Source organism: Mytilus galloprovincialis, chromosome 2, assembly GCF_965363235.1.
Source record: "Mytilus galloprovincialis chromosome 2, xbMytGall1.hap1.1, whole genome shotgun sequence".
In the NCBI taxonomy this organism is placed as follows: Eukaryota; Metazoa; Mollusca; class Bivalvia; order Mytilida; family Mytilidae; genus Mytilus; species Mytilus galloprovincialis.
In genome coordinates this window covers 97359317-97385124 of record NC_134839.1, presented here as the reverse complement: position 1 = coordinate 97385124, position 25808 = coordinate 97359317, and the positions used below count along the sequence as shown (strand labels likewise).

General features: G+C 30.9%; 1 protein-coding gene across 3 annotated transcripts in view; it reads right to left on the bottom strand.

Moving 5' to 3' along the window:
* The window catches only part of LOC143065023 (nostrin-like), a 45211-nt gene that overhangs the window by 11197 nt on the left and 8206 nt on the right, over nt 1–25808 (bottom strand). Inside the window, exons 1-9 of one of the 3 annotated variants that reach the window (XM_076238300.1) lie at nt 19317–19703; nt 13155–13240; nt 11048–11128; nt 7625–7687; nt 6492–6573; nt 5848–5910; nt 5177–5284; nt 3390–3506; nt 1472–1579 (exon numbers count right to left, since the gene is read on the bottom strand). In XM_076238300.1, coding sequence (XP_076094415.1) covers nt 1472–1579; nt 3390–3506; nt 5177–5284; nt 5848–5910; nt 6492–6573; nt 7625–7687; nt 11048–11128; nt 13155–13240; nt 19317–19469 — 861 coding nt within the window. In that variant the 5' untranslated portion in view covers nt 19470–19703. Of the gene's footprint in view, nt 1–1471; nt 1580–3389; nt 3507–5176; nt 5285–5847; nt 5911–6491; nt 6574–7624; nt 7688–11047; nt 11129–13154; nt 13241–18204; nt 18261–19316; nt 19704–25808 lie in introns of those variants that run through there. The other 2 variants (XM_076238303.1, XM_076238302.1) reach the window with 2 other exon arrangements.

Genomic DNA, 25808 nt, shown 5'->3' with positions numbered 1-25808 from the left:
TTGAACTATGATACAATAATCAAAGTGCTTGTAAGCACTGAACGGTAAAGATTTCTTAAATTTAACAGTGGGGAGTAAAATTAAATATTGCATTGGTTGTAGTTGATTCAACAGCAATTCTAGACAAAGGAAGATAACTCCAATTTTTAAATTGAGATGACTTTTACAATGACATGTTGTGCCTTGCATATATCTGAACATATATTACATACATAAATTTTTTGAAATGTTCAAGAATAGGATGTATAGAATGTAATGATCAATGCACTATATTTTGTGTATCAAAAAGGTAGTGATTAGTCTTGGAAGATTTAGTTATCAAGTCAGTCCCATAAGGTTTTGATTGCATTGCATGTAATCTTTACCTAAAAAAAAACAGAATGTGTCCATAGTACACAGATGTCCCACTCGCACTATCATTTTCTATACTCAGTGGACCGTTAAATTGGGGTCAACAATATAATTAAGCATTTAAATTAGAAAGATCATATCATAGGGAACATGTGTCCTAAATTTCAAGTTAAGTGGAGTTCAGCTTAATCAAAAACTCCCTTGACCAAAAACTTTAACTTGAAACGCTCACCATCATTTTCTATGTTCAGTGGACTGTGAAATGGGGGGGGGGGGGGGGGTAAAAAATCTATTTTGGCATTTAAATTAGAAAGATCATATCATAAGAAACATGTGTACTAAGTTTCAGGTTGATTGGACTTCAACTTCATCAAAAACTACCTTGACCAAAAACTTTAACCTTAAGTGGGACAAATGGACAAACAAACGGGCGGACGCACAGATGAACAGACCAGAAAACATAATGTCCCTCTACTATTGTAGAAAAATGTGAACAGAGAAAATGAGAGCATCATATATAAAATAGATCAACTACTTATCCTTTTGATAAGCTGAATTTACTATACAAAATTTAAACCAAAAATGAACTTCGTCTAAAGAAAGTCAACATTTAATTAGCATACAAGTAACAGGTCATACAGCATGGGTTTTGTTCATTGTTGAAAGCTGTACATGGTCATAATAGCTGTTTACAACCATGCCAATTAGTCTCCACAGCAATTCTCCTTTTTTACTTTAATAAGTTCACGTTAAAAAGTAGCTTATTATCTACAATGATATATATTTTGTTTTCACATGTTTTCATAAAGTATACATAAAATCTCATAGATATTTTGTTTAATGGCTATTGCATTGTGCAAAAAGTTTAAGGGGGATTTGGTTTATCTTGAATTGGTAAGGTTAAAGTTTGTGCATTTACACAATGCCTTTTTTACTATCCATATATAAAAAAGGGGGATCCATGCCCCAAATACCTGTGCATTTACATTCCAAGCAAATGAAAAAAATCAATATTTGAGATTAAAAAGAATTCCATACAATATATATTTTTTGTTGTGGTTCCTTCATCCCAGAAAGATAAAAGAATAACTGTCAAAAACTTATTTCTAACAGATCATACCTGAGTTATTTTTGGTCCCATCACTGACATGTGACTATTGTATTGGTTTAAATATTCTGACATCTTTGATATTCGTTCCTCTTCTAAAGACTGTAGCTGGGCACTTCCCTAAAAATATATAAATGTGTAATTCAGGAACAAAATTATCTTTTAAACAAGAGGCTGTCACAACGACAGCAAACCGGATTTATTAACATTTATTTGTGTCCTGGCAATATCACAAGAACCATAACTGATGAATGCTGAAAGTGAAAATCGTCAATATCAAATTTGACCTCCATTTTGTCGTCAGTATCAACATATTAAAATTTGAAAAGCTTAGATTGAATGGTTCATTAGTAAATGCAACAACGTGAATGGAAACGCCATTTTACGATCTTTCAAGAACCATAACTCCTGAACGGTAAAAGTCAAAATCGTCATTATTGAACTTGACCTCTATTTTGTCATCAGTAACAACATATAAAAATTTCAAAAGCTTTGGTTGAATGGTTTATGAGAAAATGCACGGACACGACTGGAAACACCATTTTTCAATCTTTCAAGAACCATAACTCCTGAACGGTAAAAGTCAAAATCGTCATTATTGAACTTGACCTCCATTTTGTCATCAGTAACAATATATTAAAATTTGGGAAGCTTTGGTAGAACAGTTCATGCGTAAATGCACGGACACGACTGAAAACTCCATTTTTCAATCTTTCAAGAACCATAACTCCTGAACCGTAAAAGTCAAAATCGTCATTATTGAACTTGACCTCCATTTTGTCATCGGTAACAACATATTAAAATTTGGGAAGCTTTGGTAGAACAGTTCATGCGTAAATGCACAGACACGACTGGAAACTCCATTTTTCAATCTTTCAAGAACCATAACTCCTGAACGGTAAAAGTCAAAATCGCCATTATTGAACTTGACCTTCATTTAGTTGTCAGTAACAACATATTAAAATTTTAAAAGCTTTGGTTGAACGGTTCATGAGTTAATGCACGGACAACATTTGATTGCCGCCTGGCCGCCCGGCCGCCCGCCGTACATCCCCAAATCAATAACCGACATTTTTGTCACAAAAAATCCGGTTAAAAATAAAGGGTGAATGTTGTCATGGGACACAGATAATGACCCTGCTTGCATAGAATGTTTTAAAGGGACATATCTCACGAATGGTAACAGTGATGATACCCCAATTCAAATTTGATCTGTATTTTGTTGTATAAAACATTGTGTATAGGTTTTATAACATTTGGTTGAGACAAACTAAAGTTAGAGAACAGAAACTAATTTCGGAACGTACCGACCTATGTACTGACAGAAGTACAGTTGACAAGGGTAAAATGTAATGCTCCTACTTGGCTATGGCAGGTACATATAAAAGATTTCAAAAACAAAAAAAATATGTAGAGAGAGAGGGGAATTTGCTTGCTGTCATTTTCAATTTTCAAATGTATATAAGATACTGCACCAAAACATGATCCAAATTGTACAGGTCTAATTTCTAAATTAGTCATTTTTATTTCTTTATAAAAACTGGACACTACAAACTCAGTCTGATGTAATACACAACTTACACACATTTCAGCCAACCCCAGTCTGTAGTAATACACAACTTACACACATTAAAGCCAACTTTAGTTTGTTGTAATACACATTTTTTACACATTTAAGCCCCACTTCAGTTAACAGTAATACACATCTTTTATACATTTAAGTCCCATTCTTGTGTACTGCAATACACACCTTTGATACATTTATTTAAGTCCCATTCTTGTCTACTGTAATACACACCATTAATACATTTAAGTCCCATTCTTGTTTACTGTAATACACACCTTTAATACATTTAAGTCCCATTCTTGTTTACTGTAATACACACCTTTAATACATTTAAGTCCCATTCTTGTTTACTGTAATACACACCTTTAATACATTTAAGTCCCATTCTTGTCGTGCAGCTTCAGCTTTCTCACATAATTCACAGTAGTCTTTGTCAGCTTTCTTTAATGACTTACTGTATTGGTCACATTTCTTTTCCAGCTACAAGTATAAAACTCACCATAATAAGTATTAACAAGAATGTGTTCAAAGTACACAGATGCCTCATCCACACTATAATTTTCTATGTTCAGTGGACCGTGAAAATGGGGTAAAATCTCTAATTTGGCATTAGAATTAGAATCATCATATCATAGGAAACATGTGTACCAAGTTTCAAGTTGATTGGACTTCAACCTAATCAAAAACTACCTCAACCAAAACCTTTAACCTGAATCGGTACAGACGGACGAACAGACAAACAAACAATGGTTGAACGGACGCACAGACCAGAAAACATAATGCCCATAAATGGGGCATAAAAACTTTTACCTATACATACTACTCATTAAACACAACACAAGATACTACTATAATTATAATTGTTAATAAATTGTATCGGAGAAAAAAAACATGGACCTAAAACTAAACCTTGCCCAATACAGTGAGAAATATAGGCTATGGTAACTTTATATTGAGAGTAAAATGATATACTTAAATGCATTCTATTACTTATTCTATTATAAGTTATATGATTTTAGATATATAAGTATATTTCAACTGAGCATAGTATCATGATAGTGTGATATGAATGTAATCTGCTTTGTACTAGACTAACCTTTTAAGGGAATTTTAAAAGAACTATTTGACAGGGTAACAGTCTGCTTGAAAACAAGTCATCAGACCTGGACACAACATTCAGACTCTAAGAAAACTAATCTTTGCTCTTTACTGTTATTTTCTGAATGCGTAGTGGAAAATAAGCAAATGCCTTATTTGACCCAGTTTATAAACAAAGCTATAAGCTTCTGCACTTACTTTAAAATGTAAATACTTGGCTAATTTTGGAAAAAAAATGTAGGGCATTTATAGTGTATACTCCCCTAGAGAAGTTGTATCCAGCTGACATGACTTTAAGTAACTTTTTGACACATGTTTATCATAAATTCTGGTATAAAATGAATATCTCTAGGCATAATTGTCAATAAATTAGATGCATGTAAATAAATGATATTACAATGTATTTTTATTCTCTTTTGATCAGTTTCAAGTAATAAGGCAAAAAATTGTAATCCTAACAGGAATGTTACATTTCGATATCTTGAGAATTATACCTTAATTCTAGCTTTGTCGGAGTGTACCTTGTGAATTATACCTTAATTTTATCTTTGTCAGAGTGTACCTTGAGAATTATACCTTAATTTTATCTTTGTCGGAGTGTACCTTGAGAATTATACCTTAATTTTATCTTTGTACCTTGAGAATTATACCTTAATTTTATCTTTGTCGGAGTGTACCTTGAGAATTATACCTTAATTTTATCTTTGTACCTTGAGAATTATACCTTAATTTTATCTTTGTCGGAGTGTACCCTGAGAATTATACCTTTATTTTATCTTTATCGGAGTGCACCTTAAGAATTATAACTTTATTTTATTTTTGTCGGAGTGTACCTTGTGAATTATACCTTAATTTTATCTTTGTCGGAGTGTACCTTGAGAATTATACCTTTATTTTATCTTTGTCGGAGTGTACCTTGAGAATTATACCTTTATTTTATCTTTGTTGGAGTGTACCTTGTGAATTATACCTTAATTTTATCTTTGTCGGAGTGTACCTTGTGAATTATACCTTTATTTTATCTTTGTTGGAGTGTACCTTGACAATTATACCTTTATTTTATCTTTGTCAGAGTGTTTTTTATTTCCAGCCTTTGATTCATTTTTGGATTCTTCTCCTTTCTCATAATCTTTAGCACATGCATATGCAGATTTCTTTGCCTATATAAATAAATATATAAATAATTACTTCTCTCATGCTTGTACATTAGGCCTTTCACTTTTTTTTTTAACATATCACATACTGAAAGTGGATGGTAAGATTATATTTGATTCATTTTGACTTGGTCTTTGTCTACCCTGTCATGTCCATATAGCTGTTTCGTTGGTTATGATTTGCCTTCTCCATGTATTGTCCTCTAGATTTCTATTTTTTACTTCATTTCTACTGATATGTGTGAGATTCAATAAGGATACGGACAGCCAGCTGAAGTCCGCCTCTAGGTGAGGATTTTTTTCGCTGTGTTGAAGACCCATTAGTTGCCTTGGGCTGTTTTCTGCCCTTTGGTCAGGATGTTCTTTATTTGACACATTGCCTATTTTCAGTCTCAATTTTGTATTATGAAATGCAAATATTGAATATAGTCTGATAATTTCTATAATCTTTTAAACTAACAATAAAAATATATTGTTTTTCTCTATTTAATAATTCTTGTTTGTTTTGGGACCCTGTTTAATTTTAACCTGAGTATTGTATTTATAACATTATCTGAAATGCAACTTACTCTATATTCTTCCATCCTTCTGTCTGTTAGATTCTTTAAACTTTTATCAACAACTACCTCAATCTGCAAACACAAGTAAGAACACAATTTAAGACTGAATGACTGCTTACTGGTTACTGAATGTCTTCATACTATACCAATAAAGCAAAAATTTACTTTAAAACTTGCTTTTTTTCATCAGTTTCCATTTTTTCAGGATAAATTCTTAAATTACATTATTTCAAAAATATGGACTGAACTCTAGGTAAATATGGACTGAACTCAAGGTAAATTTATTCATAAAATCTGGTATTAAGTATTCATCAATAACAGCTGAACTAGCTAGGTATCTTCAATAACTAAATATTTTTTTATATATTTATCTACAGGCAATAAGTAATACATCAAAAAGTCATAATCATTTTATCACTGGTCATAATTATGTTAAACAATTAACCTAACGCTATAGGACATGAAATTTGATATCTTTATTATTAGATATTTGTATTGTTATTGTGCTATAGATACTATAAATACCACAGGTCAAGGTATTAATGTTGCTTTATATGGACATCAAAATATCCTGTCAAGGTGGTGCAAAACAATACAATGTTCTAAGCAAATTCAAACTTCTCTTTGTTTTATTTCATTTACAATAAACTCACAGGTTTTCTAGCTTTAATCTGTGCTTCTACCAAGAGCTTTAAAGGTTTACTAATTTCTTCAACAAACGCTAATGCTAGATTTCTGAAATAAAAGGGTATCAAATGTCAAAGAACACATCCTTGTTTAAAGATACAGTACTACAAAAATACAATTAATTAAGGAAGTTTTAATTCTTATGAGTAATCTTTTAACAGTTTTGATGAAAGGCGTACATGTTGTATATGGTGTTATTCCTGCTTTAATGTAAATCCAGATGCTGAACGCAATTTTATAACATTCCAGCAAACAGTTTGAAGCCACCCAGTCCATCCAACCCGGTCAGATAATCCTAAGGAATAAAATAAACTGTTTGAAAGTTTACATGAGGCCTAAAATTCATCTGGGCTTTTATTTTTCGAGTAGCCATGGTGGAGAAAGACTATTTGGGGGTAAAGTTACCTTAAAGTGTGTGCAAGTCAAAATTGTCCTTCCATGTAGCAATAAACCAAACACATTTGTTTTAAAGAATTATAAGTCATGAACCAATTCAGGTATACATAAATAGCTGTTTGATATAGAAACACAAGGTTTTGTCAATCAATTTCAGGCTCTGCATACATTTTATATGTTAGGACAGATTTGGCTTCTAAGTTTTCTTAATCTGCTTTTCCTGTTTCATGTTATGTTCTTGATCATTTAAAATAGTCTGCTTGAATTTTATAAAAGCTGGCTCAATTAACAATATTATATTAAGAAATGTGGAAGACAATGCATCAAGTCTGTTTACTTTGCTATTTTATAGTGCAAGTTATTTCTTTTTTAAGTACTTGATTTCTAAGACTGAATTGTTTGGTTTCGGAAAACACAATACCCCATAAAGTTATTTAAAAGTTTTTAAGACTGCAAGAAAACTATATATAATCAACTTGATAGCTTGCTGTTTGGTGTGAGGCAAGACCATACTTTGACTTATAATGGTTTACTTTTACAAATTGTGACTTGGATGGAGAGTTGTGTCATTTGCACTCATACAACATCTTCTGATATCTTTGAAGCTAGTTTATTGATCTGAGTTCAGTTCTCAAGTTAGCTGTGATTTTCACACTAAAGAATACTCTAATATATGCATTTGTATCATTGTCTAACATCTTACTTATGGAGTTCAGCCTCCTGTTCCATCATAGAAGCTACAGCCTTCCATCCTTCAGCCAATGTTCTAAAAAATAACAGTACAGTTTATGTAAATCCAACTAGATAAATTTCTGTATTTATGTCAGTTTATGCCATGTTTAATGAAACTTTTGTTTTCAATATACATGCAGAAACTTCAACTCTGCCAAAATATATCAACTCATTATAGAACTTTAACTCTTACAAAATATTAAAAGATGTATCAAATCATCATAGCAACTTTAACTCTGGCAAGACATATCATATCATCATAGAAACTTTATACGAGATACAAATATAATCAAAATTAGTATATTTATAGATTATCGTTGATCATCTCAATGAGATTGATTTTCTCGCTTGAGCCGGGACAGCGAAAGCGAGAAAAGCAATTGAGTTGAGATGACCAATGATAATCTGTTTATCGCTATTTTACCTTTGACGACGTGTCAATTTCATGTCAATTTCGTTAGCAACGCCACGTGCCTGCTTAGTTTCTAGCGATAATTTTCCATCCTAAGCGAGTAGCATGATATGAAAAATTATCACAAAAAAGATCAAAGGAAAAATGTACAAAAAAGTGATAATTAAGAATTATACTATGACTTGGTAGTAATTTGCAAACTGATGATTTTTGTATCATACTGAAAATACTTTAAAAAAATACGTTCTAATTTTCATATCTTAAATTAGTTATTTTGATTGATCTCCTTTCCCACGCACCTTTTACAAGTTTTATTTGCAAATGGAATTATAGTAAATTCAACCTGCTTTTTTCAACATATAACAATAAGATACATGATACACTACATATTTTTCAGTGCTCCCGGAAAGTCAGTGGTTTCTTTAAGTAAAAACATATTGATTAAAACGTTGAAAAGGCAATAAGACACCATATCTATCTACTAAAATATAAAGTTTTATATCTGAAATTTGCTTTTTAATTGGAATTCAATACATCAACTACAATAAAATCTACTATGTATTCAGGGTGTTTTGGCTGAGTGCCCCAACAGCTGTTTATTTCTTTCATAGGTATATATAACGATAACTAACCTTATTTTTATCTTGATGCGTAACAGTTTAGTCTACAAATTTACTTTCCAACTTTTTTGAAATGATTATATATATGAAACCAGATGCTCCGCAGGGCGCAGCTTTATACGACCACAGAGGTTGAACCCTGAATGGTTGGGGCAAGTATGACACAACATTCAAGCTGGATTCAGCTCTAAATTTGGATTGTGATGAAATAGTTGACACAGCATAGGTTTCTGACACAGAATGAATTGGTCTAATGAACTTAAAATTTTTGTTTTGCCTTTGAGCAATTCACTATGCTGTTGAATATTAATCCTCTCAAAAAAATGTTTGAAGAAATTTTCTTTTTATTTATGAAATCTGAAATGAGAAAAATTGACCCCCCCCCCCAATTTTTTTTTTCACATCCCCCTTTCCCTTATTCCAAAACTGATCTCAATTCAAATTTCTAATGGAGTTTGCAACAATAACTACTCATTTAAATACATCATAAAATATTAAAATGTAAAAAAAGTGCTTGTTATCACTGAATGGTAAAGATTGTTTTAATTTATCAGTTGGTAGTAAAAGTGAATATACATTGTATATTGTATAAAACAATGATTTAAGTTGATTCAACTACTATTCTGGACAAAGAAAGATAACTCCAATTGAAAATTTCTTGTTATTGCGCAATATTGTGCAATTAGATATTTCTTGCTATTGCGCAATACTGTGCAATTGAAGACTTCTTGCTATTGCGCAATACTGTGCAATTGAAGATTTCTTGCTATTGCTGAATACTGTGCAATTGAAAATTTCTTGCTATTGCACAATACTTAATATAATAATTTTGGATCCTGAATTGGACCAAACTGAAAACTGGGCCCATAATCAAAAATCTAAGTACATGTTTAAATTCAGCATATCAAAGAAGCCCAAGAATTCAATTTTTGTTAAAATCAAACTTAGTTTAATTTTGGACCCTCTGGACTTTAATGTAGACCAATTTGAAAACGGGACCAAAAATTAAGAATCTACATACTCAGTTAGATTTGGCATATCAAAGAACCCCATTTATTCAATTTTTGATGAAATCAAACAAAGTTTAATTTTGGACCCCGATTTGGACCAACTTGAAAACTGGGCCAATAATCAAAAATCTAAGTTCATTTTTAGATTCAGCATATCAATGAACCCCAAAGATTCAATTTTTGTTAAAATCGAACTAAGTTTAATTTTGGACCCTTTGGACCTTAATGTAGACCAATTTGAAAACGGACCAAAAATTAAGAATCTACATACACAGTTAGATTTGGCATATCAAAGAACCCCATTTATTCAATTTTTGATGAAATCAAACAAAGTTTAATTTTGGACCCCGATTTGGACCAACTTGAAAACTGGGCCAAAAATAAAAAAATTAAGTACATTTTTAAATTCGGCATATTAAAGAGGCCCAATTATTCAATTTTGATGAAATCAAACAAAGTTTAATTTTGGACCCTTTGGGCCCCTTATTCCTAAACTGTTGGGACCAAAACTCCCAAAATCAATCCCAACCTTCCTTTTATGGTCATAAACCTTGTGTTTAATTTCATAGATTTCTATTTACTTATACTAAAGTTACGGTGCAAAAACCAAGAAAAATGCTTATTTGGGCCCCTTTTTGGCCCCTAATTCCTAAACTGTTCCGACCTCAACTCCCAAAATCAATCCCAACCTTCCTTTTGCGGTCATAAACCTTGTGTTTAAATTTCATTGATTTCTATTTTTCTATTTACTTATACTAAAGTTATTGTGCGAAAAACCAAGAATTATGCTTATTTGGGCCCTTTTTTGGCCCCTAATTCCTAAACTGTTGGAACCAATACTCCCAAAATCAATCCCAACCTTCCTTTTTTGGTTATAAACCTTGTGTCAAAATTTCATAGATTTCTATTTACTTAAACTAAATTTATAGTGCGAAAACCAAGAAAATGCTTATTTGGGCCCTTTTTGGCCCCTAATTCCTAAAATGTTGGAACCAAAACTCCCAAAATCAATCCCAACCTTCCTTTTGTGGTCATAAACCTTGTGTTAAAATTTCATAGATTTCCATTCACTTTTACTAAAGTTAGAGTGCGAAAACTAAAAGTATTCGGACACGACGACGACGACGCAGACGACGACGCCAACGTGATACCAATATACGACCAAAAAATTTTCAATTTTTGCGGTCGTATAAAAAAAATGACAATAAAAATGGGAAATATGTCAAAGAGACAACAACCCGGCCAAAAAGCAGATAACAGCCGGAGGATATGTGCTTGCATTATCTGTACTTTTATATTTCTAAAATAAAGCCCTAGAACTCTATGTACTCTTTCCACTGTAGTATACTTACCCAATGTTATTAGAAGTAACTTTTAACAATTTGCCACTCAGTCTCTGTAGATTTTTTGCATAATTACTTTCTAAATCAGATCTGAAATAATTAAGAAATGATGGTTAGCATCTGGTATTGTTTTTAGCTGAAGCCTAAATTAATAGGAATTCATTCATTTATTATTGAGTGCATTTCATTTTTTGTATAAAATATTTTCTATAACAACAGACACTAAATTCTAGGCCTGCACAGAGCTATTAAAATATACCATTTCATTGCTGTTTGTCAAATATTAGCTATAATACAATGTAATAGGCATGACAGGTTTTATTAAGTATATTATTATTTCATGAATTTTCTATAAAACATTATTCTAGCTTTTGTCAATGAACATGTTGTATCCTGTGAAAAACAAGCTCTATTCTTTTTATAATTTGTTCTTATAACGTACAACTTTTACAGTTTTCAGACTAAATGTAGCTCATTTTAATAGTAAATATAAATCAAAAATATGAAGAAAGCAGCAACATGATGGGTGTCACACTACAATTTTGTTTAAATGAATATAGAAGTGTATACTTTACTTTCTAGGTACATCTATAGATAATGTAACATTTATCAAAACCAGTAAAGCTTGACTAAAGTAAAGAGTTTGATTTCAAAACCTTCTTGAAAATGGGAAATTTAAATTCATATTTCATGCACTTTCCCTGTACATTTCCTATGTCAAAATGCATATATTATTAGGTCACAGTAAGAACTGATTTTTCAATGATGTCATTTATACCAATTGACTCATTAATAAAAACAAATGTAGATTGGTGTATAGATTACATTATCTTGTTTGAATGCATCAACCAGCATATTTTAATCTAGATCAATTTAAAATGTAGTGTCAGATAAGAGCACAAGAGTTTCTCTTTCTTACACAGTAAAGATGTTCAGAAAATCTGATGCAAATAAGTACATTTTAATGGTTTTCAAGAGACCATGAAACTATGTTTTTACTCATTCCTAAGATATTTGCATATTATCATGATTATATATTAAATATATTAAAAAAAAAATTATATAAAAATTCTTATAGTTCTTATATGATTTGCACATCTACAAATAATTCTACTTCATCTTTTTTTTCTTTTTTATTCTCTGTTTCAATTTCCTCCTTTGAAGTGAATGATCAAAAAGATTTGTATTTTCTTTCTTCCTGAATTGCAAACTTTAATGAGGGCAGAGGGTTCCCAAATTTTATCTGACATCATAACTTCACTAAGGACAACAGCAGTGTACTACAGAGAATGTCTTCCTGGGTTATGTGTACAAACTAAATAATCAAACTTCCTCTGTTTAATTACAAACTTTCATGTGAACAGTACTATTTGACTAAATATGGTAATTTCTAACATTTAAAAATAGTTAAGCAGTGGCTGAATGTTGTGGGCACATAGAGGGTGTGTGCGCCTTCCAACCCCTTTGTTAGATACAGTTTTAATTTTATTTGTGTAATATCAACAACAAACTTTGTTCAACTCCTTACGTTTTGTTTTTACTGTTAGATGAAACTCTAGATTCTTCAGATTCTAAACTCAATGAGCTTAAACTAAGTTTCCCCCAAAAAATAGGATTTAATTTTTTTTTCTCTACTACTTAAAAATGAATGGTCATCTAGCTGACAATGTTATACAAATATAAAGAGTATGGTAATGAGTATCACTAATTCAGGTAATAACAAACAGAACATACAACACTACAGATAGAATCTGATCTAATATTCTAATCTAAAAAAGTCTTTATCAAAATATTATACTACATGTATTTGAACTTCAACTTGACAAATAAAAATTATCAAAGTTTAAGATATGCATGTATATCATGACAACCAATGACTCATTTAATACATGTACCAATAAATAATATCTTAATTTGTAAATTATAAAATATGAAAAACCTTGGATGCATTTGATCCTTCCTTGAATTTGATATTAATGTACATGTAGTCGCAAATGCCCAAAGTGTTGGTAAAGTCAAACAAGATCCATTTTCTTTCATAATAAAATTGAGATAAGTTTCTTTAAAATCTTAAAAGCAGTTTCCATGTAAAAATAAATAAATTATATAGACTAACCTCTCTTGTAAGATATTAGCCACTTCTTTACAGAACTCACTTCCATGTTTTATGTACTTCCTCAGCTCTTCAAACCCGTTAAGGCTCTGAAAAAAAGAAACAAAATATTCAAATGAATTAAAATGTATCATAAACAGCAATTCATTAAGAAAGACATCAAGCTTTTTTTGTCCATACATCCGACATCATTCCTGGATCCCTCCTTCTCCTGTTATGCACAAAATTACATTCAAATAAAATTCTTCCAATAAACACCTTTGTTATAAACACTGGTAATATTTGGCTGTAAATATAAAAATTAATTGATTAAATTAATTGTTTGCCTCTTCATTCACAAAATCATTTGAAACTTTTCCATATATCCAATTCATGGCTTGATTCATCTTTTTAAATTTTAAAGAACAACAGCTACATGTACATGTATTACTGAATTTATCAATGATTTTTAAGTGTTTTCTTCTAATTTTGATATGAACTGGGAAAAAACTTAATTCTGATTTCCTCATGGAAACGAAACAATGTACTGCAATTGAATTCAAATACATAGTTATTTATCATCAGAATCTACATGTATTTATAAGGTAGATGTAACAATATGTATATAAATAAAATTAGCTAATTCTCCTATCCCAGTAAAATCAGGTTCAATTTCTTAAAGTGGAATTATTTAATTTTGTGGATATCAATGTTTATGGATTGGCAATATATTCTATTTTTCTGAATAATTAAATAATTTGCCAATGTTCATGATGTCTCCTTACAAAACTACAGACATTTAAAACTTTGTTGAAAATTTGAATTCTTAGAATACCTGTACTCACAAAAAATTGGTTCCCATCAAATAATAATAAAAGAGGGACAAAAGATACCAGAGGGACAGTCAAACTCATAAATCGAAAATAAACTGACAACGCCTGGCTAAAAATGAAGGAGACAAACAGACAAACAATAGAACACATGACACAACATAGAAAACTAAAGAATAAGCAACACGAACCCCACCAAAAACAAGGGGTGATCTCAGGTGCTCCGGAAGGGTATGCAGATCCTGCTCCACATGTGGCACCTGTATAAATCTACAGTAAATAGTTTCAAAGGAGAAGGTACTAAAGTAAAGTAACTTTTTATAGGTTTTGATTTTGACTATGAATAATTATCTTTTAGTGAATTCTATGGTGTTAGTTTGTTAGAAATTTAGGTATTAGCATATTCAAGCTTCTTTTAGTTTCAAGCCTCAAACAATATCATGAATATAAAAATAATATACATTAAAATATTAATTTTGAACTACTGACTCATTTTCACAATTTGTATATACATGATATACATTTTTGTACATGTATATATGAGCAACAACCTAACAGAAGTAAGGTATTTTGCTGCAAGACATATTTCATGACATTGTGGTTTAAAATCTGTTTGAAAGAGTTTTACAAAATGAAATATGCATGAAATTGAATAGTAACACATTTTCTTAGTTAACAATTAAGGGGTCAAAAGTTGACTACTACACACAGATTGAGTGACAAGTTGATTCCATTATATTCCTGCATAACTTGTGTATAAGGTTTAATAAGTGCTTATTTTGATGCTAGTCCAGAGGATAATACCACCTACATAAAATTTAAAAAAGAAGATGTGGTATGATTGCCAATGAGACAACTCTTCACAAGAGACCAAATGACTCAGAAATTAACAACTCTAAAGGTAACCTTATGGCCTTCGACAATGAGCAAAGACCATATCGCATAGTCATCTATATAAGACCCAGAAAAGACATGTAAAACTAATCAGTAACACAGCAACAAACAGCAACAACTGAATTTCAGGCTCTTACATACAGAATGTGACAGGGTAAAACATGTTAGTGGGATCCCAACCCTCCCCGTAACCTGGGACAGGAGTGTCAAAGTACAACATAAGAACGAACTATAACCAGGTGCTCCGCAGGGTGCAGCTTTATACGACCGCAGAGGTCAAACCCTGAACAGTTGGGGCAAGTATGGACAAAACATTCAAGCGTGATACAGCTCTGAATTTGGATTGTGATCAAATTTTTGACATTATATGGTTTTTTTACACAAAACAAATGTCAAGATTTTACAAATCAATTAAAGATTTCTTCTTCAAACTTATTTAAATCTAAAATTAAATAGTTGACACAGCATAGGTTTCTGACACAGAATGAATGTGGTCTAATGAACTTAAATTTTTTTTTTTTTGCCTTTGAGCAATTCACTATGCTGTTGAATATTAATCCTCTCAAAAAAATGTTTGAAGAAATTTTCTTTTTATTTATGAAATCTGAAATGAGAAAAATTTACCCCCCCCCCCCCATTTTTTTTCACATCCCCCTTTCCCTTTCAAAACTGATATCAATTCAAATTTCTAATGGAGTTTGCAACAATAACTACTCTTTTAAATACATCATAAAATATTAAAATGTAAAATAAAGTGCTTGTTATCACTGAATGGTAAAGATTGGTTGGTAGTAAAAGTGAATATACATTGTATATTGTATAAAACAATGATTTAAGTTGATTCAACTACTATTCTGAACAAAGAAAGATAACTCCAATTGAAAATTTCTTGCTATTGCACAATATTGTGCAATTAGATATTTCTTGCTATTGCGCAATACTGTGCAATTGAAAATATTTGCTATTGCAAAATACTGTGCAATTGAAGATTTCTTGCTATTGCGCAATACTGTGCAATTGAAAATTTCTTGCTATTGCACAATACTGTGCAATTGAAGATTTCTTGCTATTGCTGAATACTGTGCAATTGAAAATTTCTTGCTATTGCACAATACTTAATATAATAATTTTGGATCCTGATTTGAACCAACTTGAAAACTGGGTCCATAATAAAAAATCTAAGTACATGTTTAGATTCAGCATATCAAAAAAGCCCAAGAATTCATTTTTTGTTAAAATCAAACTTAGTTTAATTTTGGACCCTTTGGACTTTAATGTAGACCAATTTGAAAACGGGACCAAAAAATTAAGAATCTACATACACAGTTAGATTTGGCATATCAAAGAACCCCAATTATTCAATTTTTGATGCAATCAAACAAAGTTCAATTTTGTACCCCGATTTGGACCAACTTGAAAACTGGACCAATAATCAAAAATCTAAGTACATTTTTATATTCAGCATATCAAAGAACCCCAAGGATTCAATTTTTGTTAAAATCAAACTAAGTTTAATTTTGGACCCTTTGGACCTTAATGTAGACCAATTTGAAAACGGGACCAAAACTTAAGAATCTACATACACAGTTAGATTCGGTATATCAAAGAACCCCAATTATTCAATTTTTGATGAAATCAAACAAAGTTCAATTTTGGATCCTTTGGGCCCCTTATTCCTAAACTGTTGGGACCAAAACTCCCAAAATCAAACCCAACCTTCCTTTTATGGTCATGAACCTTGTGTTTACATTTCATTGATTTCTATTTACTTATACTAAAGTTATTGTGCGAAAACCAAGAATAATGCTTATTTGGGCCCTTTTTTGGCCCTTAATTCCTACACTGTTGGAACCAAACATCCCAAAATCAATCCCAACCTTCCTTTTGTGGTCATAAACCTTATGTCAAAATTTCATAGATTTCTATTTACTTATACTAAAGTTATGGTGCAAAAACCAAGAATAATGCTTATTTGGGCCCTTTTTGGCCCCTAATTCCTAAAATATTGGGACCTCAACTCCCAAAATCAATCCCAACCTTCCTTTTGTGGTCATAAACCTTGTGTTTACATTTCATTGATTTCTATTTACATATACTAAAGTTATTGTGCGAAAACCAAAAATAACGCTTATTTGGGCCCTTTTTTGGCCCTTAATTCCTACACTGTTGAAACCAAACATCCCAAAATCAATCCCAACCTTCCTTTTGTGGTCATAAACCTTGTGTCAAAATTTCAAAGATTTCTATTTACTTATACTAAAGTTATAGTGCGAAAACCAAGAAAATGCTTATTTGGACCCTTTTTGGCCCCTCATTCCTAAAATATTGGGACCAAAACTCCCAAATCAATCCCAACCTTCCTTTTGTGGTCATAAACCTTGTGTTAAAATTTCATAGATTTCTATTCACTTTTACTAAAGTTAGAGTGCGAAAACTAAAAGTATTCGGACGACGACGACGACGCAGACGACGACGCCAACATCATACCAATATACGACCAAAAAATTTTCAATTTTTACGGTCGTATAAAAATCAGTTTAAAAAGAATGGAAACCAATTAGAAATACACCTAGAACAAAAACAGAGTGAAAATGGCTGGGTCTTTGTACATCTTAACAACAAAAAGACACTAAGTACAGATCTGAGAGTACTGGCGGTTACTGGCAGCTATTTTCAAAGCCACTTACTACTAATGAAAAAAAAAAAATCATGCCTCTATACATTCATAAACTATATTTGAATATTGAGATTCCTTAAGTCTGTAAGAAGGTATTACAGTTTCAAACTCTTACAAGCAAGAAAGTATATTGAATCTTAAATCATAAAGCAAAAATAAATACAATGTAGTGAAATAAAACATTTATATGATTACTGAGAAATAGTTTACATGTTCAATGAGCTGTGGTTTTAATATCTTTATTAGGGTACAATCATGGTTGTAAGTGGGTTTAAATGAACCATAAATTCACATGTTAAACAAAATAAAAATTTCCTATCTACTTGTAAGAAATCTAAAAATTTCCTATTAGTTATAAGATTATAAGTAGAATGAAATAAATTGTGAATAACTGTCTCCTCATTCCACATAAACTAGTTCTGACAAATAAAGGAATCTATAGTAGTCAGACCCGACTTGAACATTAACTTGGTATCAATACAAATAAGTAAATCTGAGACTACTGGTGTTATAGTCTCAGAATGAATCAATACCAGGTCTGAATATAAATACAACTCAAGTCCAAATATAAGCCTCTTTACTTCTACTGTATTTTAATGACCAGGCTGAGCACATCTTTTACTTATGTGCAAAAGTGTAAAATGATTGATAAGCATCAAATAAACCATCTTACCTGATTTTCCATTTCTATATACAGGTAAGCAGGAAGTTAGCCATATTAGATAGCAGGAAGAAATAATGAACTTTTACATTGTTTGTTTATTGAAAATTTAGGTTATAAATGTTAGAGATTATAAAGAAGTATGACTGATAAGACCCTTTATTTGGCCCCTTTTTCTATCTTAACTTTCAAATTAGGATTGAATGGCAAAAATCAAGATGTATCAAATATTTAACAATGACTATAAAGGAAATAGGTACTTTGTAAATTTACATATCAGGTTTCTTTGTATGATGTCATAACAAGCATAAATCTTAATTTTTTTTATACAAATTTAATTAAAATATGCAAATTTCAATATTTTTTTCTGAGCACATGCGTCAACATAAAAGATTTTTAAAAATATGTTTGTTATGAGAAATAAAATATTTGACTTGATAATTCAGTTCGTGGAACCCATTTCCGATGAATTGTAGAATTCAGAAGATATTGTTGACTAACAAAAAAAAACTATGCTGTAAACCTCATACATATGTAACTGGTAATTCCTGAGTAAATATTGAAAAGGACCCTTAAAAACTCAACAGCTGATTACAGATAACCAATTTCTGCTATAAAATTCTTCTACAGTCTACTTTATTAAGAATTCAATAATTTCCTGAATTTTTCAAAATTAACAATCTGTAAACATTGGCATGATTGGTTTAGACACATGTATGTTATAAACACACCTTACAAATGCCTTACACTTTCGATTTCTTAAAAGAAGTCTACAACATCATTGGGCATATTAAGATATAGGTCAAGTGCAAAGTAGGATTCACATCAATCTCTTCCTGATGTCCCCCCCCCCCCCCCCCACACACACACACTTCTATGAATTCACTTGCCTCCATCCCGACCCAGAGTCCAAAACGTTATTTCTCAATTAAAATCTTCCTTTAAAAATAACCAAATGTATGTATCATGTTATAAAGATGCTAGCAAGTATTCATTATAGTTCTACACACTTACAGTTATTGAATACCTTTACCTGATCAATATAAACATGATTAATACATCAGGTATAGATGGTATAGGTCAATTATAATAACAGCACTATCTACAATGTATTGTTTAATTACCTGTGTTATATCATGTAATCCATAAGGGGATTTCATTCCTCTAATCCAGTTTTGAACTGATTCTGGAAAGAAACTTTTCTGTCTTTGTAGAGGACGAGTCCTAGGAGGGTTACATATGTGGCAATGTTTACAGAAAGGATGGGTATTACTCATTTTGTTTTAACAACTTCAAAATGGAATATTCCAAAAAAACAATCATCTAATTCAAACTAGATTTTATGCTAATTGAAAACATGTGATTTCCAACAGACCTAAAAACCACTGATTTGTTGATTGAAACATAACAAAATTTTGAGGTTTTCAATTCTGATCAAATTCTCAAAAATATCCAATCCTATCATGAAAGTATAACATCCATTATTGATCACTGTAGTAATAAAATCCAAATCTGTGTAGATAATAGCTTACTAACTCATTTAATTCCACTTTTGCAAAATATACAACACCTTTCTCATGTATGTATAAGCATCAGAAATATGGAATAAAATATTATATTCACTATATTGTCCAAACATTTATCTATTTTGTTGAAATGTTGTAAAAACAAGTTTCATCAATCAAAAATTGCAAGGACAAATATTTTCAAAATTCCATTTATTAATATTAATGGAATTGCAGTTTATAATACTATCCAAGATAAATCACAAATTGTTATCTTCTGGTCTATACTATGTGGTATTGACAATTGTATTCCAACATTATAACTCATATCGATCTACGTATTGTCCATATTTTTTTTTATTACAGTGAGGATAGAGACATTTCCAGGACAGCAGACATCTGATATACTAATAAATTCTGTCACCATATCCCCCTACATACACATCAATAAGATTAATATTTCCAATCAATTATAAAAAATATAAATAGCCGATCATCAGAAAAGTCAAATACATTGTACATGAAATGACCTGAGGACACAACTTAATTACACGAAAAGTCTGAAGATTTTGGTAAGATATCAGAAATAAACAGAAAACATTATTATGTAAAACATAAGCCTACAGGTTGTTCTATAACATCACAAAAAAGTGCCACAATGTTAATCAAACTAATTGGCAATGATTGTAATAAAGGCTCCTAAGGGGTATTGTTATCCTTTGAAAAACAACTATTAAAGTCATTATATATATTTATCATTATTCAAACCATCTACAAATAGTTACAAGGTATCATCCTTAAAAGACTTATAAGAACCACCATGTTTCTACTAAAATATAACTGATCATTCTATGCAATTTCTAGTGTTTATTTACATAGACAAATTCAAACATTGGTACTGAATACCATGAATACTATCCCCTTATCATTGAAAACAACAATTTGTTCTTGTTTTTTGGCAAATGGCTATAGTTTTCAAATATTAACCCTAAAATACTTCAAAGATGTAATACCTATAGAGCCTGCCTGCTCATTATAAGAAATTATTTTATCTCTACAACTAGAAGATAACAGATAAATATTTACACAATCAAAGCATTATTTTCTTGAATATTTTAGACAGTATATGTTATAGCAACTATACATTGGCAGTATCTTTCATTCTTAACCATGTTAACCATGTTAACAAAAAGTTTAAATCAGAATATTATTTTAGAGAAATTAAACACATTCAAAATTACCGGAAACACTATATGAACTTCAGAAGAAAAGCAGGCAAAACTGTTAAACTGAGAGTTACCTATATACCTGACCATTTTCCACTTACTGAGGAAATCAAAAGAAAATTAAGGGCATACGATACAGTTTTGATCCCATATTTACATTTTGTACAAATTTCTATATAGACAATATTTTAACCTGATTAAATCAAATATGTTATAAAAAATATACCTTCATGTGCTACTTTTTGAGTAAAATGAGGTCGAAATTTTGTATATTTGCTCAAAAATCGGATTTGCGGCAGTATTTTGCCTTTCAAAAGAAAGACATAACTTATTTTACATGTGGAATAAGAATCTCTATTAGTAAACTTCGGACTATACAAATGCAGAATATTCTGTGCAAGTTTGCCTTCGTCTAACGAGATAAGAGAACTGAACAAAAACTGTCATATAAAAACAAGCACGCTCAAATCAAAAGAGAAAAAAATAAGTGAAAAAAATTTAAGTGAATCAGCAAAATTAACAATATTTGATATCGAGTGTATTGGTAATATTTTTTTGTGTTTTTATAGTATAGTTCCTTCCATTATCCAAATGATATCAAATAATCAATATCATTTCATAAGATTAACCCTTCCGACCTCACTAAAATCTGAGACTATGTGCTATAGTAGTATCAGCTAAAATCTAATGCCAAACGCTAGAAGTAACCAGGTGCTCCGCAGGGCGCAGCTTTATACGACCGAAGAGGTCGAACCCTTAACAGTTGGGGCAAGTATGGACAAAACATTCAAGCATGATACAGCTCTGAATTTGGATTGTGATCAAATTTTTGACATTACATGGTTTTTTTTTACACAAAACAAATGTCAAGATTTTACAAATCAATTAAAGATTTCTTCTTCAAACTTTTTAAATCTAAAATTAAATAGTTGACACAGCATAGGTTTCTGACACAGAATGAATGTGGTCTAATGAACTTAAAAGTTTTTTTTTGCCTTTGAGCAATTCACTATGCTGTTGAATATTAATCCTCTCAAAAAAATGTTTGAAGAAATTTTCTTTTTATTTATGAAATCTGAAATGAGAAAAATTTAAACCCCCCCCCCTTTTTTTTCACATCCCCGTTTCCCTTTTTCCAAAACTGATATCAATTCAAATTTCTAATGAGTTTTCAACAATAACTACTCTTTTAAATACATCATAAAATATTAAAATGTAAAATAAAGTGCTTGTTATCACTGAATGGTAAAGATTGGTTGGTAGTAAAAGTGAATATACATTGTTTATTGTATAAAACAATAAAAAAAACTTCATCAGCAACATTTTATATTGGCAAATTTCCAATGAAGTTATTTACATAAAGTTATTGGAAAATAAAAATAGAAAATGACATCATAGTCATGTCTGGCAAATGTCCAACATACATTATCTAAAAACATTTTAGATAAGATAAGGAAAACCAGATGCTCCGCAGGGCGCAGCTTTATACGACCGCAGAGGTTGAACCCTGAACAGTTGGGGCAAGTATGGACACAACATTCAAGCTGGATTCAGCTCTAAATTTGGATTGTGATTAAATAGTTGACACAGCATAGGTTTCTGACACAGAATGAATGTGGTCTAATGAACTTAAAAAAAAAATGTTTGCCTTTGAGCAATTCACTATGCTGTTGAATATTAATCCTCTCAAAAAAATGTTTGAAGAAATTTTCTTTTTATTTATGAAATCTGAAATGAAAAAAAATTGACCCTCCAATTTTTTTTTCACATCCCCCTATCCCTTATTTCAAAACTGATCTCAATTCAAATTTCTAATGAAGTTTGCAACAATAACTACTCATTTAAATACATCATAAAATATTAAAATGTAAAAAAAGTGCTTGTTATCACTGAATGGTAAAGATTGTTTTAATCTATCAGTTGGTAGTAAAAGTGAATATACATTGTATATTGTATAAAACAATGATTTAAGTTGATTCAACTACTATTCTGGACAAAGAAAGATAACTCCAATTGAAATCCAATTGGAATTTCTTGCTATTGCACAATATTGTGCAATTAGATATTTCTTGCTATTGTGGAATACTGTGCAATTGAAAATATTTGCTATTGCACAATACTGTGCAATTGAAGATTTCTTGCTATTGAAGATTTCTTGCTATTGCACAATACTGTGCAATTGAAGATTTCTTGCTATTGCTGAATACTGTGTAATTGAAAATTTCTTGCTATTGCACAATACTTAATATAATAATTTTGGATCCTGATTTGGACCAACTTGAAAACTGGGCCCATAATCAAAAATCTAAGTACATGTTTAGATTCAGCATATCACAGAGGCCCAATAATTCAATTTTTGTTAAAATCAAACTTAGTTTAATTTTGGACCCTTTGGACGTTAATGTAAACCAATTTTAAAACGGGACCAAAAATTAAGAATCTACATACACAGCTAGATTTGGCATATCAAAGAACCCCAATTATTCAATTTTTGATGAAATCAAACAAAGTTTAATTTTGGACCCCGATTTGGACCAACTTGAAAACTGGGCCAATAATAAAAAATCTAAGTACATTTTTAGATTCAGCATATCAAAGAACCCCAAGGATTCAATTTTTGTTAAAATCAAACTAAGTTTAATTTTGGACCCTTTGGACCTTAATGTAGACCAATTTGAAAACGGGACCAAAAATTAAGAATCTACATACACAGTTAGATTCGGCATATCAAAGAACCCCAATTATTCAATTTTTGATAAAATCAAACAAAGTTTAAATCTGGACCCTTTGGGCCCTTTATTCCTAAACTGTTGGGACCAAAACTCCCAAAATCAATACCAACCTTCCTTTTATGGTCATAAACCTTGTGTTTAAATTTCATAGATTTCTATTTACTTATACTAAAGTTATGGTGCGAAAACCAAAAAAAAATGCTTATTTGGGTCCCTTTTTGGCCCCTAATTCCTAAACTGTTGGGACCTAAACTCCCAAAATCAATACCAACCTTCCTTTTGTGGTCATAAACATTGTGTTTAAATTTCATTGATTTCTATTTACTTAAACTAAAGTTATTGTGCGAAAACCAAGAATAATGCTTATTTGGGCCCTTTTTTGGCCCCTAATTCCTAAACTGTTGGAACCAAAACTCCCAAAATCAATCCCAACCTTTCTTTTGTGGTCATAAACCTTATGTCAAAATTTCATAGATTTCTATTTACTTAAACTAAAGTTATAGTGCGAAAACCAAGAAAATGCTTATTTGGGCCCTTTTTGGCCCCTAATTCCTAAAATGTTGGGACTAAAACTCCCAAAATCAATCCCAACCTTCCTTTTGTGGTCATAAACCTTGTGTTAAAATTTCATAGATTTCTATTCACTTTTACTAAAGTTAGAGTGCGAAAACTAAAAGTATTCGGACGACGACGCAGACGACGCCAACGTGATAGCAATATACGACGAAAATTTTTTCAAATTTTGCGGTCGTATAAAAAGCTTCATCAGCAACATTTTATATTGGCAAATTTCCAATGAAGTTATTTACATAAAGTTATTGGCAAATAAAAATAGAAAATGACATCATAGTCATGTCTGGCAAATTTCCAACATATATTATCAACTACTATTCTATACAAAGAAAGATAACTCCAATTGAAAATTAATTGCTATTGCACAATATTGTGCAATTAGATATTTCTTGCTATTGTGCAATACTGTGCAATTGAAAATTTCTTGCTATTGCACAATACTTGATATGGAATCCTGATTTGGACCAACATGAAAACTGGGCTCATAATTAAAAATCAAAGTACATGTTTAGATAAAGCATATCAAATAAGCCCAAGAATTTAATTTTTGTTAAAATCAAACTTAGTTTAATTTTGGACCCTTTGGACCTTAATGTAGACCAATTTGAAAACTGGACCAAAAATTAAGAATCTACATACACAGTTAGATTTGGCATATCAAAGAACCCATTTATTCAATTTTTGATGAAATCAAACAAAGTTTAATTTTGGACCCCGATTTGGACCAACTTAAAAACAAGGCCAATAATTAAAAATCTAAGTACATTTTTAAATTCAGCTTATCAAAGAACCCCAAGGATTCAATTTTTGTTAAAATCAAACTAAGTTTAATTTTGGACCCTTTGGACCTTAATGTAGACCTATTTGAAAACGGGACCAAAAATTAAGAATCTACATACATAGTTAGATTCAGCATATCAAAGAACCCCAATTATTCAATTTTTGATGAAATCACACAAAGTTCAATTTTGGACCCTTTGGGCCCCTTATTCCTAAACTGTTAGGACCAAAACTCCCAAAATCAAACCCAACCTTCCTTTTATGGTCATAAACCTTGTGTTTAAATTTCATATATTTCTATTTACTTATACTAAAGTTATTGTGCGAAAACCAAGAATAATGCTTATTTGGGCCCTTTTTTGGCCCTTAATTCCTAAACTGTTGGAACCAAAACTCCCAAAATCAATCCCAACATTCCTTTTGTGGTCATAAACCTTGTGTCAAAATTTCATAGATTTCTATTCACTTAAACTAAAGTTATAGTGCGAAAACCAAGAAAATGCTTATTTGGGCCCTTTTTGGCTCCTAATTCCTAAAATGTTGGGACCAAAACTCCCAAAATCAATCCCAAGCTTCCTTTTGTGGTCATAAACCTTGTGTTAAAATTTCATTGATTTCTATTCACTTTTACTAAAGTTAGAGTGCGAAAACTAAAAGTATTCGGACGACGACGACGCCAACGTGATAGCAATATACGACCAAAAAATTACAATTTTTGCGGTCATATAAAAATGAAATACAGGTACACCTTTCGTTTGGTCATGGCTTTTAAATGTCTAAATTTAAGTGTTCCCGTACAT